This window comes from Lutjanus erythropterus, chromosome 23 (assembly GCF_056507025.1).
Source record: "Lutjanus erythropterus isolate fLutEry1 chromosome 23, fLutEry1.hap2, whole genome shotgun sequence".
NCBI lineage: Eukaryota > Metazoa > Chordata > Actinopteri > Lutjaniformes > Lutjanidae > Lutjanus > Lutjanus erythropterus.
The window spans coordinates 19,152,423-19,166,133 of NC_139339.1; the positions used below are offsets into that span (position 1 = coordinate 19,152,423).

A 13,711-nucleotide genomic window follows, 5' to 3' on the forward strand; every position below is an offset into this window, starting at 1 on the left:
CTTAGCATGAGCTTGAGAATGATAGGAAAACCTACGCTAATTGTCTCCTGGTTCTAGCTTCTGAGTGGTTTCAGTCCTCATTTATGTTTCAGAAGGAGCAAATAAGCTTGTTCCCAAAATGTCAGATAAAACAGAGCTCCATTCACTTAATGCAATCAAAACAAAAGCCTTATATGTGCTCTGTGGTTGCATTATTTGCACTTTTTTTTTTTTTTTTTTTATCTCAACATACGAACAATGCATTCTATGTATTTCACCAAATTTAATTTCCGGGTTTTGTGGCAGTTATAAAGAGTCCAAGAGTCAATATTCACATTAGGTTACATAAGCAAATTATTGGAAAATAAATGGCATGGCCTATTTTAGACATCACATCTTTCTTTAAATAAACTATTGCACTGTTCTGTGCAGTTTGAGCTTTGTTTAATTTAATTAAATGTTCACACATGGAGGAACTGGTTCAGTGTTACCTCAAACAAATCTGATTATACTTTTGTTATGGTTTTAGTCTCCTGTTATGAAGTCTTATCTTTCACTTTTATTGTTACGTTAAACCCAGTCATAAAAACAAAATTACCTTGATTGTTTTATGAATGAATGAAGGAAGTAACACACGCACACACACACACACTTGTGTTGTCATGGTACCACATGACAACAGATTTGTTGTTTCCTCGGCTGAACTCATCATTCATGTGTTTTAGTGGATTGTTGTCGTGACCTTTGGACCTGTTAAAGAAGATGGGTGTCAACAAGAAAACAAGCGCTCATTTCTTCATTCCTGAAGCTCTTCTTTTTGCAGACGAGCGTTTTTTGGCTGATGACACACGATGTTTATCCAGCCCAGGTGACAGCCCAGCATCTCAAAGTCCAACTGTCAAAACAATCCAAAGTTCACGCTGGTCATGAGAGGCGGTCAGCTGAGAGAGACGAGGGTCTGGATCCACCGCAGGCAGCAGGCTGGAGTCCAACTTTGTTTTTCTGCTTTCTATGTCAATGAATCAACAGATACCCTATTTACAAAACCTAGTGGACATAAAAAAATAACATCAGACAAAAGTCCTTCAGTTTCTCTACCCTATTCAGTTCCTCAGCTACAATTATTGCCTAAATTCAACCCCTTATTTGGAATAAAGAGTCATGCTATTCACATATTTATGAAGGTGTAATTAAAAAAATATTTACATTTTTATTGAGATTATGCATTTGTTCCTGGGCATCACAAAAAATACATTACAAAATTAAAGCTAGGGTAGGCAGGTTTTGGTGTTAATGAGAAATAGTTCCATAATAATCTTTCAGAATATGGTAAATCAAATCATCTGAGACAGATTAGACTTCTGCACATCTTCTTGGCTCTGTTTTCAGACAGTAGACTTAAACCAATCACAGGTCATTTAGAGACCAGGCATTCCTATTGGCTGCTCTATTAGTGCAGCTGCACTTCCACGAGACCCTGAATCAATGGCTGAAGCTCCTGGAGGAAAAGTGGCCATAAAACTGAATTATCAGAAAGAGAATCTTAAAAAGAGTCTAATGAGCAACATGCTCAGCCCAGGAGTTTGTCAGCTCACCCTTTTACTTTAAACTTTACCCTCATTGTGTTCATTCAGGTCCATCCGAGAGGACCGGGCCAGGCGGAGCTGAGACACAGAGCCGACAGACAGGAGAGGGTCGGCGGCAGACTGGAGCTTCTGGAAGAAGAAAAAACGGTGTCAACTCCTTTATTGGCAGGAGAGGAGCTCAAAGCGTATGTGTCAAACTTTTCAGATTAACAAGCATATTTATTTTCTTATATTTATTTACTTTGCTAACACCTACAACTACATTGTCCCCAATGACTTCACATATTTTAATTGATCTTTTTATTTTCTTTTGATTGATGGACATGTCGAAACTCATGGACTGTCTCTGAAAGATATTTATGACCTTGTATGACTGTAATTATTAAGAGGAAATAAAAAGAAGTTCCAAAAAAAGAATATGATCTAGGGAAAATAAATACACAAGAGTTAACTGATGCTATCATGTTAACCTTTCTTTCCTTAAAATTGAACTCTTGAATCCTTTTTTTAATCACCCGCTTCCCCAGTAATTGTTAATGACTGATGAAAATTGTAAACCTCTGTTTTAGAGTAAAGATAGCATCGATATTACTGACCCTCACTTGCCTGTGAAAGATTTCAGCTTTTTTGTGGGGTCACTTCTGGGTCCGTTTTTGTTTTTTAGAGACATGCTGCCAAACCATAGTGAATTACACCATAATTGTGTTCAAATTGTGCTGGGAATTTCCCCACCAACTAGCTTTCTGTAAACGAATGCAGGGCATATTACTGACCGCAAAAGTTATCAGCAATCAGATCATCTAAAGTGATTATTTCTCGCTAACATAACTTTTGGGAACCTGCATGACTTCTGGCCTAATTCTTGAGCAGTCGGAAAGTTCAAATGGTGGTCAACCGAAAGGGTCTTCATCAGAGTTGTTAGTTTGAAATGCCACATCTGATCTCTGCCCACATTATCAGATATTTAAGTAGAAAAAAATGTCTTTATTTTGTATGGCTCAAACCTTGATATATCACTCAGTTTGTCCTCTGATTGCACCAAGATAACCCTTCAGAAACCTCTTACAACATCTGGACTTCTAAATACGTCAGCACGAGTGATTTCAAGATATCCAACCCTTCTCATAAATTTACATTTTCATTTTAGGTGACAGTTTTTTCCCGAGCAGCTTGCAGTAACTCAGCTGCAGAGTAAACCTAAAAAACACAACATTGAGATAAGAGATGCAACAGATGTTACAATGAACCTAAAATATTTCTGTTATGAAAAATTATGAAGCAGCTATCTGTCATGTGTCTGGGATATTAAACCAACTGCAAGCTGCCTGTCCAGCAACAAACAGCAAAGTTAGCTACTAGCTAGTCAACCTAAGGCACCAACCTGTATGCAGCATGTATGTCGTACTGTAAAAATCAAGTTTTGGACATCGCCAACAAAATATAAGCCCACGATTCATCACATGACAACTGAGAAAGGGTGACCAGCTGTCAAAGTGCCCTATATAGAACACCTCTGGCCATTCCATTATTAGAGATTTGGCCATTATTAGGACCTTATATCATTTGTCTGGCCCCACATGAAAAATAATTGCCCACCCCTGCTCTACAACCACATATTTCATTCATTTTCTCGGCGTGACTTCGTACTGTAGTTGTGTCATCCCTGTCAGTGAAATACAACTCTCACATTCTTTATTCTTGGTGCTGTACTTGGGTTGTCCAAAGGCTGAATAAATAGTCTTTGCAACAGATCTGAATGAGTTGTTTCAGCTGGAGGGTTTCTATGGAATGATTATAGAATAAAGCAGCAGTAAGCAAAACTGGATGTGGGTGGGTGAGTTTTTCACTTTTAAATTGGATTTAGTGACACTGTGTAACCTGCAACCTGCAGCTCTACAGTGGCTCCTTCTGGCTTTGATAAAGTATTATATGGAAATCAATAACAGTTATTTTTCGACATTTTAGTTTTCGTTTATCTTTGTTGCAGGCCTAAATTAGGGCTGAACAAGTGATCAAAGCCTACTGCAATTTTCTACTTACAGGAGACAAAATGTGTAACAAAATATCATTATAAACTTATTCACTCTGCAAAGATGTCCTGGTCTACACTTCATATTATACAGACCCTTTATTTGGTTGTTTTTTTCAATTAAAATGAAAAAAGTTATCTAAAAATGCTCATTCCCTCTAAGTTTGCAAATCATATTTTTTTTTTTTTTCAAAATCGCTCAGCCCTAACCTAAATTGATTCTTGCATTTTCCAGTACATAGAAAATTGTGTAGCCTATACACTTAGAGTGCGTCCATGTCAAAACAGTGAATGCCAGTCGCAACATCTCAGATGTCATACAATGGAGTCAACCTTTGTAATATGCCTGCTTTTGTTTGACGTTGTCAATGACGACCCTCTCGCCCGCCTTCCTACATCTTCCTCTGTGGTAGAGGATGAGATGGGCCCACTTCCATGTTCTAATGTTTCCATGTAGCTGTACATTAAAAAAATCCACAAATGTATAACTTTTTATTTCAGATGGTAAACTGCGTCACAGGTCGCTAAAACCCCCTAAAAGCTTCTAGAAAACACACTATGATAAATGACCTGAGTGTCTTCATTGGTAGCTGTGGCTCTGCACACATAAACAGCTTGGGTTCCCCAGTATGGCCTCCAGAGCATCAGTTACATCATGTAATGATACCAGGCTGACACACACTCATTCATAACATTCAGCGTGCGCAGGAGAAGGTTCAGGAGTTGATGGAGCAGGTTCGGCCGAAGCCGTGATCTCTAACATGGCTTCTAATCCTGCAGATGAAGCCCTGGATGTGTTTTCACCTGGTGAAGCCCTCTGCAGCCTCCCCGCTGACGGACAGACCTCCACAGAGAGCGCCTGCAGCTACGCAGAGATGTGATGATGTATACAAGAGTGTGTGTGGATGATGAGGGCACCAAGCAGGGGGCATTTCAACACCGCCATGTGACTCGCTAGGGTTTCATTACTGATGGACGAACCAGTGGGCCCACTGGGGATGTAGACTGGTGCTAGAGTTTCAAAACAACACCCAGTATGTGTTGGAGTGTGTGTGTGTGAACGTACGTGTGTTTATGTGCACGGTGCGGGCCAAGGGTTGCAGTCCACAGCACAGATCTGATGTACGCGGCTTTTCAACTATTAGAGTGGCTATTAGCATCTTCGTCAGTGAGTGTATCCAAAATCCCTGGAATCTCCCCGCTAACCCCCTTCTCACACACAGACACACACCCGCAGATGGTTTGCCTAATGAGAGAGGATGCGTAACAGTTTCACCTGACCGCATCTCGTTTCCATGTCACCCAGCGGGAGGCCTGACCTCGTTGACGCTCAACAACAGCATCTGTCTTCAAGAAAAGAGTCCGCCTCCTTCTCACATCCTAGAAAGTTTCCTATTTAGGTAGCAGGCGAGAAGGCTTTCCAGGTATCTCCCCGAGCAAATATGGTGTTATAACTGGATACGTATTGGAAGAAAAAGTGCCTCCCCCTACAAAATAATGGCTGACATTAAACCAACACATGGCATGTAGAGAGGTGAAGTCATGTCTCACTTTCATGTTGGATTCCACGCGGCTAACAGTGTGTAGAACTGTATCTGTCCATCATGAAACTCCATAAACAACCTCTGCTCTGTGTTTTCTGTTGGTCTCAGAGGCTGTGTTTGTCCTGGTGACCGGTCGTGGTCACCGGGAAGCTGCTGAGCCCGGCTCTGTCGTTAACGGCAACTAACAGTCACCGTTAGCTACTTTAGAAACAAAGTTAAAGCTACCTGTGCATCAGGAAACTGTAGGCCAAAGGATGTCAGAGGGGAAACCAGAAAATATTTTCTCTGTAAAATATGATCCAGTTTTACCCAAATTAGTGAATAACGTTATAATATAGTGCATCCTAATCGCACCCATTTCATTGGGATTATTTGTCAAAGATATTTCCATATAATCTTTTATCTGAACACTTTGGCCTCGTTGTGTTCGGTGATCAGACAATGTGAAAATGAGAAGCATATCTAGAGATTAAAGTGTAAATATACATGCACACTTAGCTGATGCTCTTATCCTGAGAGACTTATTCTAATTGAGCAGGGATTCTTCCTTAAGGACACTTTGGCAGGACACCTCGGCCTTTGAGCGCAGGGAACACCTAATCTGCTTTTTGGGTAGCGGGATGGGCTCTCACAGCACAGGGGAACCTCCCAGCTGCCGCCAGCCATGTGATGTAGCAGCGCTGCTTTGTGTTTTTGTTGTTGTGCGTCCCAAACTTACCTTTTGTGCGAGCGGAAGCTGGGGGAAGCACACTCAGACAAAAGATCAGCATGTCTTTCCAGGAACCAGCAGGCAGTAGTAGCTCTAAACAGCTTAGAGAGCTGAGACAAGAGGCCTGGATATACACACACACACATACACACGCACACACACACGCACACACACACACACAGACCACCTCACCTCCGATCCTCTCTCGTCTCTATAGCTCAGCCAATACGAATCAGGAAGTAGATTAGTCAAGAAAGCCTGTAGCCTCAAATGGCTTAGGAAACCAAAACAATAGCTGCAGCTACCACACAGAGAGAGAAAAGAGAAACAAGAAGAAACACTCCATTTTTTTAGCTCTCTGGTTTAAATGTTTTTGTTTGTGCATTATTTTGTATGAACAGCAGCACCGAGTCATTTCAGTTATGGATCTTTGGAGAGTTGTGAAGTATCTGAGTACAAATATGTAGTTACTGGTTTAGGTTTTCAGGTTTTTACAACTTTGTACTTTTTACTCCTTGCATTTTCAAAACAGGCATGTTACTTTAGTTTTAATGCACTTGAGGGGAATTATTGATTTTTCCTTTTTGCATCATTGCACGCCACGTTTCTAACATCAAGAATGATTTCAACCTAAATGCACGGGACAATAACACATAGAAAAGACTATTTATTGATGTGTCCATCAGCGAATCTCACACACACAACAGGTGTGATGAGACAAAAACAGTGCAAAAGACATAAGATGAAAATGACAAAAAACAACATAAAAGATATAACATGATGAAGAGACAATAAAAGACATGAGACAAAAAACAAAGTAAAACATATAATAAGACTAAAAGTGACATAAAAGACAGGCAAGATGAAAACAATGTAAGATATGACATAAGAAAATGAAAGAAATGTAACAAGACAGTGTTAAGTAACCTTAAGAATGAAATAAGATGTATATATATATATATACATATATATATATATATACACACACATACATATATATACAAATTATATAAAACTAGCAAATTACTAGAAAAAAAAGTCAAGTTTATGAGATAAAAAGTTATCATTTTGAATTAAAAAGTTATTATGAAATATGACTTTTGATTGTTTAATTTGAAAAAAAAAAAGAACTGTTTTGCAGGAATAATATGCAACATTTTCACATATAATTCACAACAAGATGTATGAGGTTGTGACTTTATCTGCAGAGACTCTGCAGCCCTCTGCCTGTATTTCCTTATTTTCTCATTATTTTGCTGCTTGGGACTCTTTACCAACCCAAAACTTTTGTATTTGACGTCCTGGAAATGAGACTGAACAATCTATTATCTTTCTGGTGTGTTAACAAACAGCTCAGAAAAATATCTACTGATTCTCCCTTTAATGCTTTGGTAAGCTGCTCTGCTTTCATCAACAGTGACTCGAGAATTTGTCATGTGCTGCTTTCTTCTGACCTCTAGTGGCAACGCTGCTCATTGCAGTTGAGTGGCCAAAGAAAATGGCTCAACATGTTTACTCATCTGTATTCAACAAATGATCAAATCCAGTAAATCCCAAACAATAAATCTGATATATGAAAATACATGTAAACTAAATTTATAGTGTGTGTCAATGTCTGTATTACACATATATGTGCATAAATGTGATGTACATATAAGTCAGAAATCTTTTAAAATATAGCAAAAATGACCACTTTCATATAACACATATTTTTCCAGATATATACATATTATAAATACACCTAACAAACATCTAAAAGCAACACTATTTTTCATGTAGTGTAGTAAAAAAAAATGTTCTTTGTTGCACACAAAAAGTTTATTTCTCTCAAATTTTGATCACAAATCTGTGTTAGTGAGTTTCACATAAAGGAATCAGCTACCCTTTACCTCCAGACATAAACACAAGAAAACAAAACAAAATCATATGACATGACACAAAGACAGATAGATACAGACTGATGTTTTTCAATGCTTGAACATTTTAATTGTGTACAGGACAGGACAGCTAGGTTTTACAGCAATATGACAGAAAGTTATGGACTACCACATGCAAGAGTCTTCAGATGATGAAGACAAACTTACACCTATCACATATCAACCCAGCTCCTGTGCAGGAACTGCATGTTTAAAGAAGCTTTATGGCGCAGACGAATGGCCAGTTGTAGCTGCAAGGTTGATCATCAAATCTGTAGTTAGCTGTAAAAAGACACAAAGATTTATTTAGGTATAATTTGTCTAATATCTCAGACAACCAAAGACACACAAAAACTTATACTGTGAAAAGGAATTTAGTTTATTTATGTTAATTAAATTTAAAATATCTCTATTTACACTGACTTCAGAACTGATACATTAGTTCTCCTAATTTGAAGACTTTTGACTTGAAATAATGAGTTGAATAAATGTCCTGCACAGAGTTGAATCAACCCATTAAAGTCAGTTTTTACATTTAACCAAACTCTGCTCAGACTTTAGAGAAGAAAATATTTGTCACATTAAATAAGAATTTACCTCCAGAGTTCATCAGCAGACAGTGTGAACCCCGATAATTATCAGGCTGTCCTACATCCCAGTACTTGGACCAAAAAGGTGTACCATCACTCCAGAACCATTTACCCTCCTAGAAGATTCAAATACAAAATAACACATTAGATGACTTAAACAAACTGTTTTCTCACTTTTAGATTTTGTGCAGTCAGTAACATACCTGTGTTGCATCATAGCCTCCAATCCATGCGGGTTGAAACCTATTAGCGATCCTCAGGATCATTTTCTGAATAACGTCCTGCTCAACAAAGCTGTGCACTGATGCAAGGTTTCCTCCCCAACCCTGACATGTTTCCTACACCAGGACAGAGAGAGTGAAGTCAGCTGAGTTCTCATATTTTCTGACACAAAATGTAAAAGAATAATAAGCCAATTAACAGGTGTAAGCCAATAACAGCAGCATGGACGTAGCATAGAAGCATTCTGAGTCCAAATCACCCTGATTACCTCAGCATCAGCCCAAGTGGCGTATGTTGGAAAATAGCCATAACAGCGACCGTCGTATTCAGTCCAATCTCTGAGACAAGTTATTGACCTGTTGACTGAGGGATTGTTGCCTGAAAACAAATTTAGAAAAGAGAACTGAATCTGGGAAACATCAAGGCACCAGATTAACAAAAACAACAGATCAACATGAACACAGCACTTTTGTTTTTGCTCCCATTTTTCATGAGTTAAAATAAAAAATCTAAAACTACTTCTGTGTACACAAAAGGTTTAAAAGGTTTCTCAAATTTTGTTCACAAATTCATTTTAAAAAATGTGTTAATGAGCGCAGGATAATACGACTTTTTTTAGACATGACATTATGGCCATATAATATATAGATAGCAATTTTTTCCAAGGAGAACAAAGTCATGACCCGCCCCACTATGCCTCTGATTGACTAGTGCTCTTGTTTGTTTAGGTTTAGGCATGAGGAGTATCAGGGTAAACCAATCAGAGGCAGAGTGGGGCGGGTCATGACTTTGCCCTCCTGGGAAATATCTTTATCCCTATGTAAAAAGGCCATAGATAGCCTAATAAATACATTATTTTCAAGATCAAACTACACATTTTAGAGTGTCCATTTATTTATTGTCCAAGGCACACCTGTCCATGGATTTTAACAAATTTGTGAACAAAAAGAGAGAAATAAACAATTTCTGTGCACTTTCACCTTGTGAAAAATGGGAGCCAAAACAAAAGTGCGTATGATGCTTAATAAAACTTGATTTTTCTGAGCATTTCAATAGACTATAGTTAGAAATGGAGTTAACAAGAGCAGTGAGAGTAAAGATTTAGCTGTAACACCAAAACAGTTTTCCCTTCCTAAGTCCCGCCCGTTTTTGCTCTTTGCGCCAGTAACAATTGAGCCAGACTGGATCCTCAGTCCTCAGTAAAGTCTGTTCCTTCCTGTTTCCTCTACTTAGATATGTGCAAGGGTCATCCGTGTTCAAAATAAAAACTTGTTTTGAGGATAGATAAAAGATGTTCGTGGGGGACGTATCTTAGCTAGTATTAGCAAAATACTAAGTAATCAGCTAGCTCATGATTGATGTACATTAGCCAGCAAGTTAACCAGTATTTTGCTAACATTAGCAAGAGTTTTGCTACAGAGCAACACACCAGGTAACTAAGAATGGATGTAGATTAGTTAGCCACTTAGCTTCTGTTATGCTAACATTAGCTGACTTAAGATGTGACTGCACATCAGACTAGCACATGCAGTTACTTCACCACAATGTCAGGCTGTGCCCCCTTTTTGGGGGATAGAAAAACGGGGATCCCTGTTTTCCAAACTTTTTTTTCTGGGGGACCCACTCTTTCATAGACACTTTAGTAATTAATCTGTGACCTTGCCTGAACCTGAGCATTCACGATACTTTAATAAATGAAGGTTAATCAGTCAGCTGTCACGCTCCTTCAGTCCTCTATCTTCCAAGTGGATCAATGAGCCAACACAGTGACCAGACACGGCTGATACTGAATAACCAGGTAACGTAAGGCTTAACGTTGTGTGTAAATAACAAAACCTGTCAATACACAACTGTTGATCTGAGATAGACTGAGATTTAGTCAGAGACCACAGTCTGACGCTGAAGGTTTTCTGTTCATCATAGATGAGCCTCAACACAAACCATATCTAAGAAACAGGAAAGGAGAAAGTTGACTCCAGTTCCAAAAGAGGCGGGGCTTAGGAAGGGTCAAGAGCCGATCATCAGGTCATTCGCACACAAGAGTCTGAGCAAATATCAACTCACCTTCTGGTTCTGTCAGTTTAGGAGCCTCTGCATCTGGAACAGCTGGAGGTTTAACAGCAGCACTTAGTGACTCAGTTCATGTGATGATGTCACACTGCTCTACTCATAACATGTAAACTCTCTATTTTCAGTCTCTCTTCTTCTATCTGTCTCACTCTCTCACACACACAGACACACACAGACACACACACACACACACACACACACACACACACACACACACACACACACACACACTGATCATCAAAACTATGGTCATACCAGAACTGGCTCCATGTTCTTTTCAGTGAAGAAGACTTATTTACTTCCAGTCATAAACTAATCACACTTTGGCCAATTTGATGAGACTTTGATCCACAAACTAACAAAACTCTGAAATATCTCCAAGCCAGGCTAAAAGTCAAAAGTAAAAGTGACATTGATCTCTTTTTCAGGAAATATTGATTGTTAAAGGGATAGTTCACCCAAAAATGAGAATTCAGTCATTATCTACTCACCTTCATGGCATTTGAAGGTCAGATTTATTTTGTTGGTCCACAAAACTCTGCTGCAGTTTCACAAGAAAACAGTGTCGCAGAATCTCTCGAACAATGGAAGTCAATGGTGACCAGTTTTCAAACATATAAAACAACAAGAGAAGAAAAGCCTCCATATTACTTGTCAGCTGTAATCCAAGTCTCCTAAAGTCTTGACATGCTATTTGCACACCTTCACCCCACACACACCCAGTGAAGATTCAGGCTGAAAACAAGCTGTTAATAACATTTTTTAAGTCAACTCTGCATGTCAGGGCTTTAGGAGACTTGATTTACACCAGACAAGCAGCATGGAGGCATTTTATGTTTTAATACTGTTGTTTTTTTTTTACCTTTGAAAACTGATCACCATTGACTTCCTGTGAAACTCCAGCAGTGTTTTGTGGTCTAACAAAAACTAAACCTGACCTTCATTTAGCATGAGGGTGAACTGTCCCTTTACTGTCTTTGTTGCTGCAACAATAATAAAAGAAGCAGCAGAGCAGGAGGGACGCTGCATGTCTGTCAGTTAATACTCACCAGCAGCTCTGCTCAGAGCCATCAGGACACAGACGAGTAGAGACACAGTCAACATCTTCACGGTTTAAATGATGCAGATGGTGAAATGATGAACGTCTTCAACAAAGAGAAAATACACATGTTAGTAATACTTCTTAAGAGAGACGATGTGAGGACAGAACGTCAGAGGAACAGGACAGAGTGAAATAAAGAAAAGTCAGAGTTGAAGCAAACCTCCTGAAGGATCTTCTCTTGTTTCTTCTCAGTTTCAGCTCGGAGCTTCAGCCTTTCTGTGTGCAGGTGCTGAAGAGGAGAAATACCAGCTCTTATATACAGTTACTTATCTGTCTCAAACTACTATTCTGTAAAAACTTATCAGATTTAGTGCATCAAATGGCTCCACTTCCTGCTCCCGTTTACTGTAAGGGCTAATCAAGGCTGATTCCAGGCAATCATTGAAAGATGACAGCATCTCACCTACAAACCTGAACAAGACAAAGGTCAGAGAACAAACGGATGCAGAAGCTAAAACAGAATATGATAGAAAAGAACTGGTCAAGTCATTTTTGACAGTACCTTCACTTCAAATGCTATTACTTCTTTCTGTGGTTTGAGAGGCATCTTGCTTGCTTGGCACCTATTATTGTCTCTGAATAGAATAGGCTCCCCTACAAGCTAAAAAATATCATGAATTATGGTGGCTCATGGTAGCTCAGTTGGTGGAGCGTTTGCCCCATGTACTGAGGATGAGTCCTCTGCAGTGGCCGTGGGTTTGATGCCCACCTGCAGCCCTTCGCTGTATATCATTCTCTCCCTTTCCTGTCACATCTTTGGCTGTACTTTAAATTAAAAGCATAAAAGCGCAAAAGCATATCAATAAAATAAAATAAAATAAAATAAAATAAAACAAAACAAAAAATCACAAATTATCACTATTTCTTCAGTAACGTTAAAAAATGGATGTTAAGCAGTCAGTCATATCAGCATTGATCTTTGATATTGGCAAAATTTAGAGAAAAAGGCACAGAGCCACAGACGCAGGCTATGATGTACATATTAGTTGGCGAAACATTAAAACTGTCTTAAAAATTTGGTATAAATTTTTACAGATGGCAAATGTAAGAATGTTAGTCTGCTTCGTTGAGATAATTTACTTTTCTTCTTTACATAAACTTGAATCTTTGAGTTTTAGAAACTCAAGAAAATTGTATTTCAAAATTTGGTCAATGGGAGCTTCAAACCTGATTTGTCATTATTTTGAAGCCTGAAAATGAAAAGCTTTTAACTGAAAATATAAAAACTAGAGAAGTAAAAATATATAATATATAATAAAAATGTAAATGTAATAATCATGTTACATGTAATCTGTTGCCCTTCAAACTTGTTTATCTCTCCATCAGTATTAAGCATCACCAGGATTGTTTGGCTATTTACCACACTGGCTCATATTAATAGGCCCTTGACTGGAAATTCTGCTGACCTTGGGAACAGATCCAAAAACAATCAAATAAAGACGTCATGTACAGTTTGTGACTTGTCAAGAGAAATTATTAAACCACACAGTAATTATTAATTAACACCATCATGCATCACAGTGTAGAGGCAGGGTCATGTATTCTGTTTGTTCACCAGTAATCTTCTCGTGTTGATAATAGTTTCTGGTAACTAGTAGAAATATATTGAAACGGTGGCTGATAGTGGTTCATCTGTGTTAGTTGTTGGTCTGTGTAGCTGACGTTGCTCAGTTGATCTGTGTAGTTATTGTTAGCGGTTGGTTTCTTGTTGGTCTGTTTAGCTAAAGTCATTGGTTGGTTTATGTAGCTAAAGTTGGTCTGTGTAGTTCATGTTCATGGTCTCTGTCTGTGTGTTTTTGTATCCTAATTACATAATCCTGTAATATGTAATCTGTTGCTCCTCAAGCTTGGTTATCTCTCCATCATCAGTAAAATAAAATAAAACAAAAAATCACAAATTATCACTATTTCTTCAGTAACGTTAAAAACTGGTTGTTAAGCAGTCAGTCATATCAGCTCTGATC

At 38.5% G+C, this 13,711-nt stretch overlaps 1 protein-coding gene across 1 annotated transcript; it reads right to left on the reverse strand.

The window, feature by feature from the left end:
- Positions 1 to 8,298: 8,298 nt before the first annotated feature.
- LOC146306020 (ladderlectin-like) lies at positions 8,299 to 11,992 on the reverse strand. The gene is made up of 6 exons (XM_084712288.1): positions 11,908 to 11,992; positions 11,695 to 11,790; positions 10,640 to 10,681; positions 8,844 to 8,953; positions 8,557 to 8,691; positions 8,299 to 8,469 (listed from the first exon to the last, which is right to left on the reverse strand). The coding sequence occupies exons 2-6, from the start codon at positions 11,747 to 11,749 to the stop codon at positions 8,314 to 8,316; spliced, it is 498 nt and encodes a 165-aa protein (XP_084568414.1). The 5' UTR covers positions 11,750 to 11,790; positions 11,908 to 11,992; the 3' UTR covers positions 8,299 to 8,313.
- Positions 11,993 to 13,711: the final 1,719 nt, after the last annotated feature.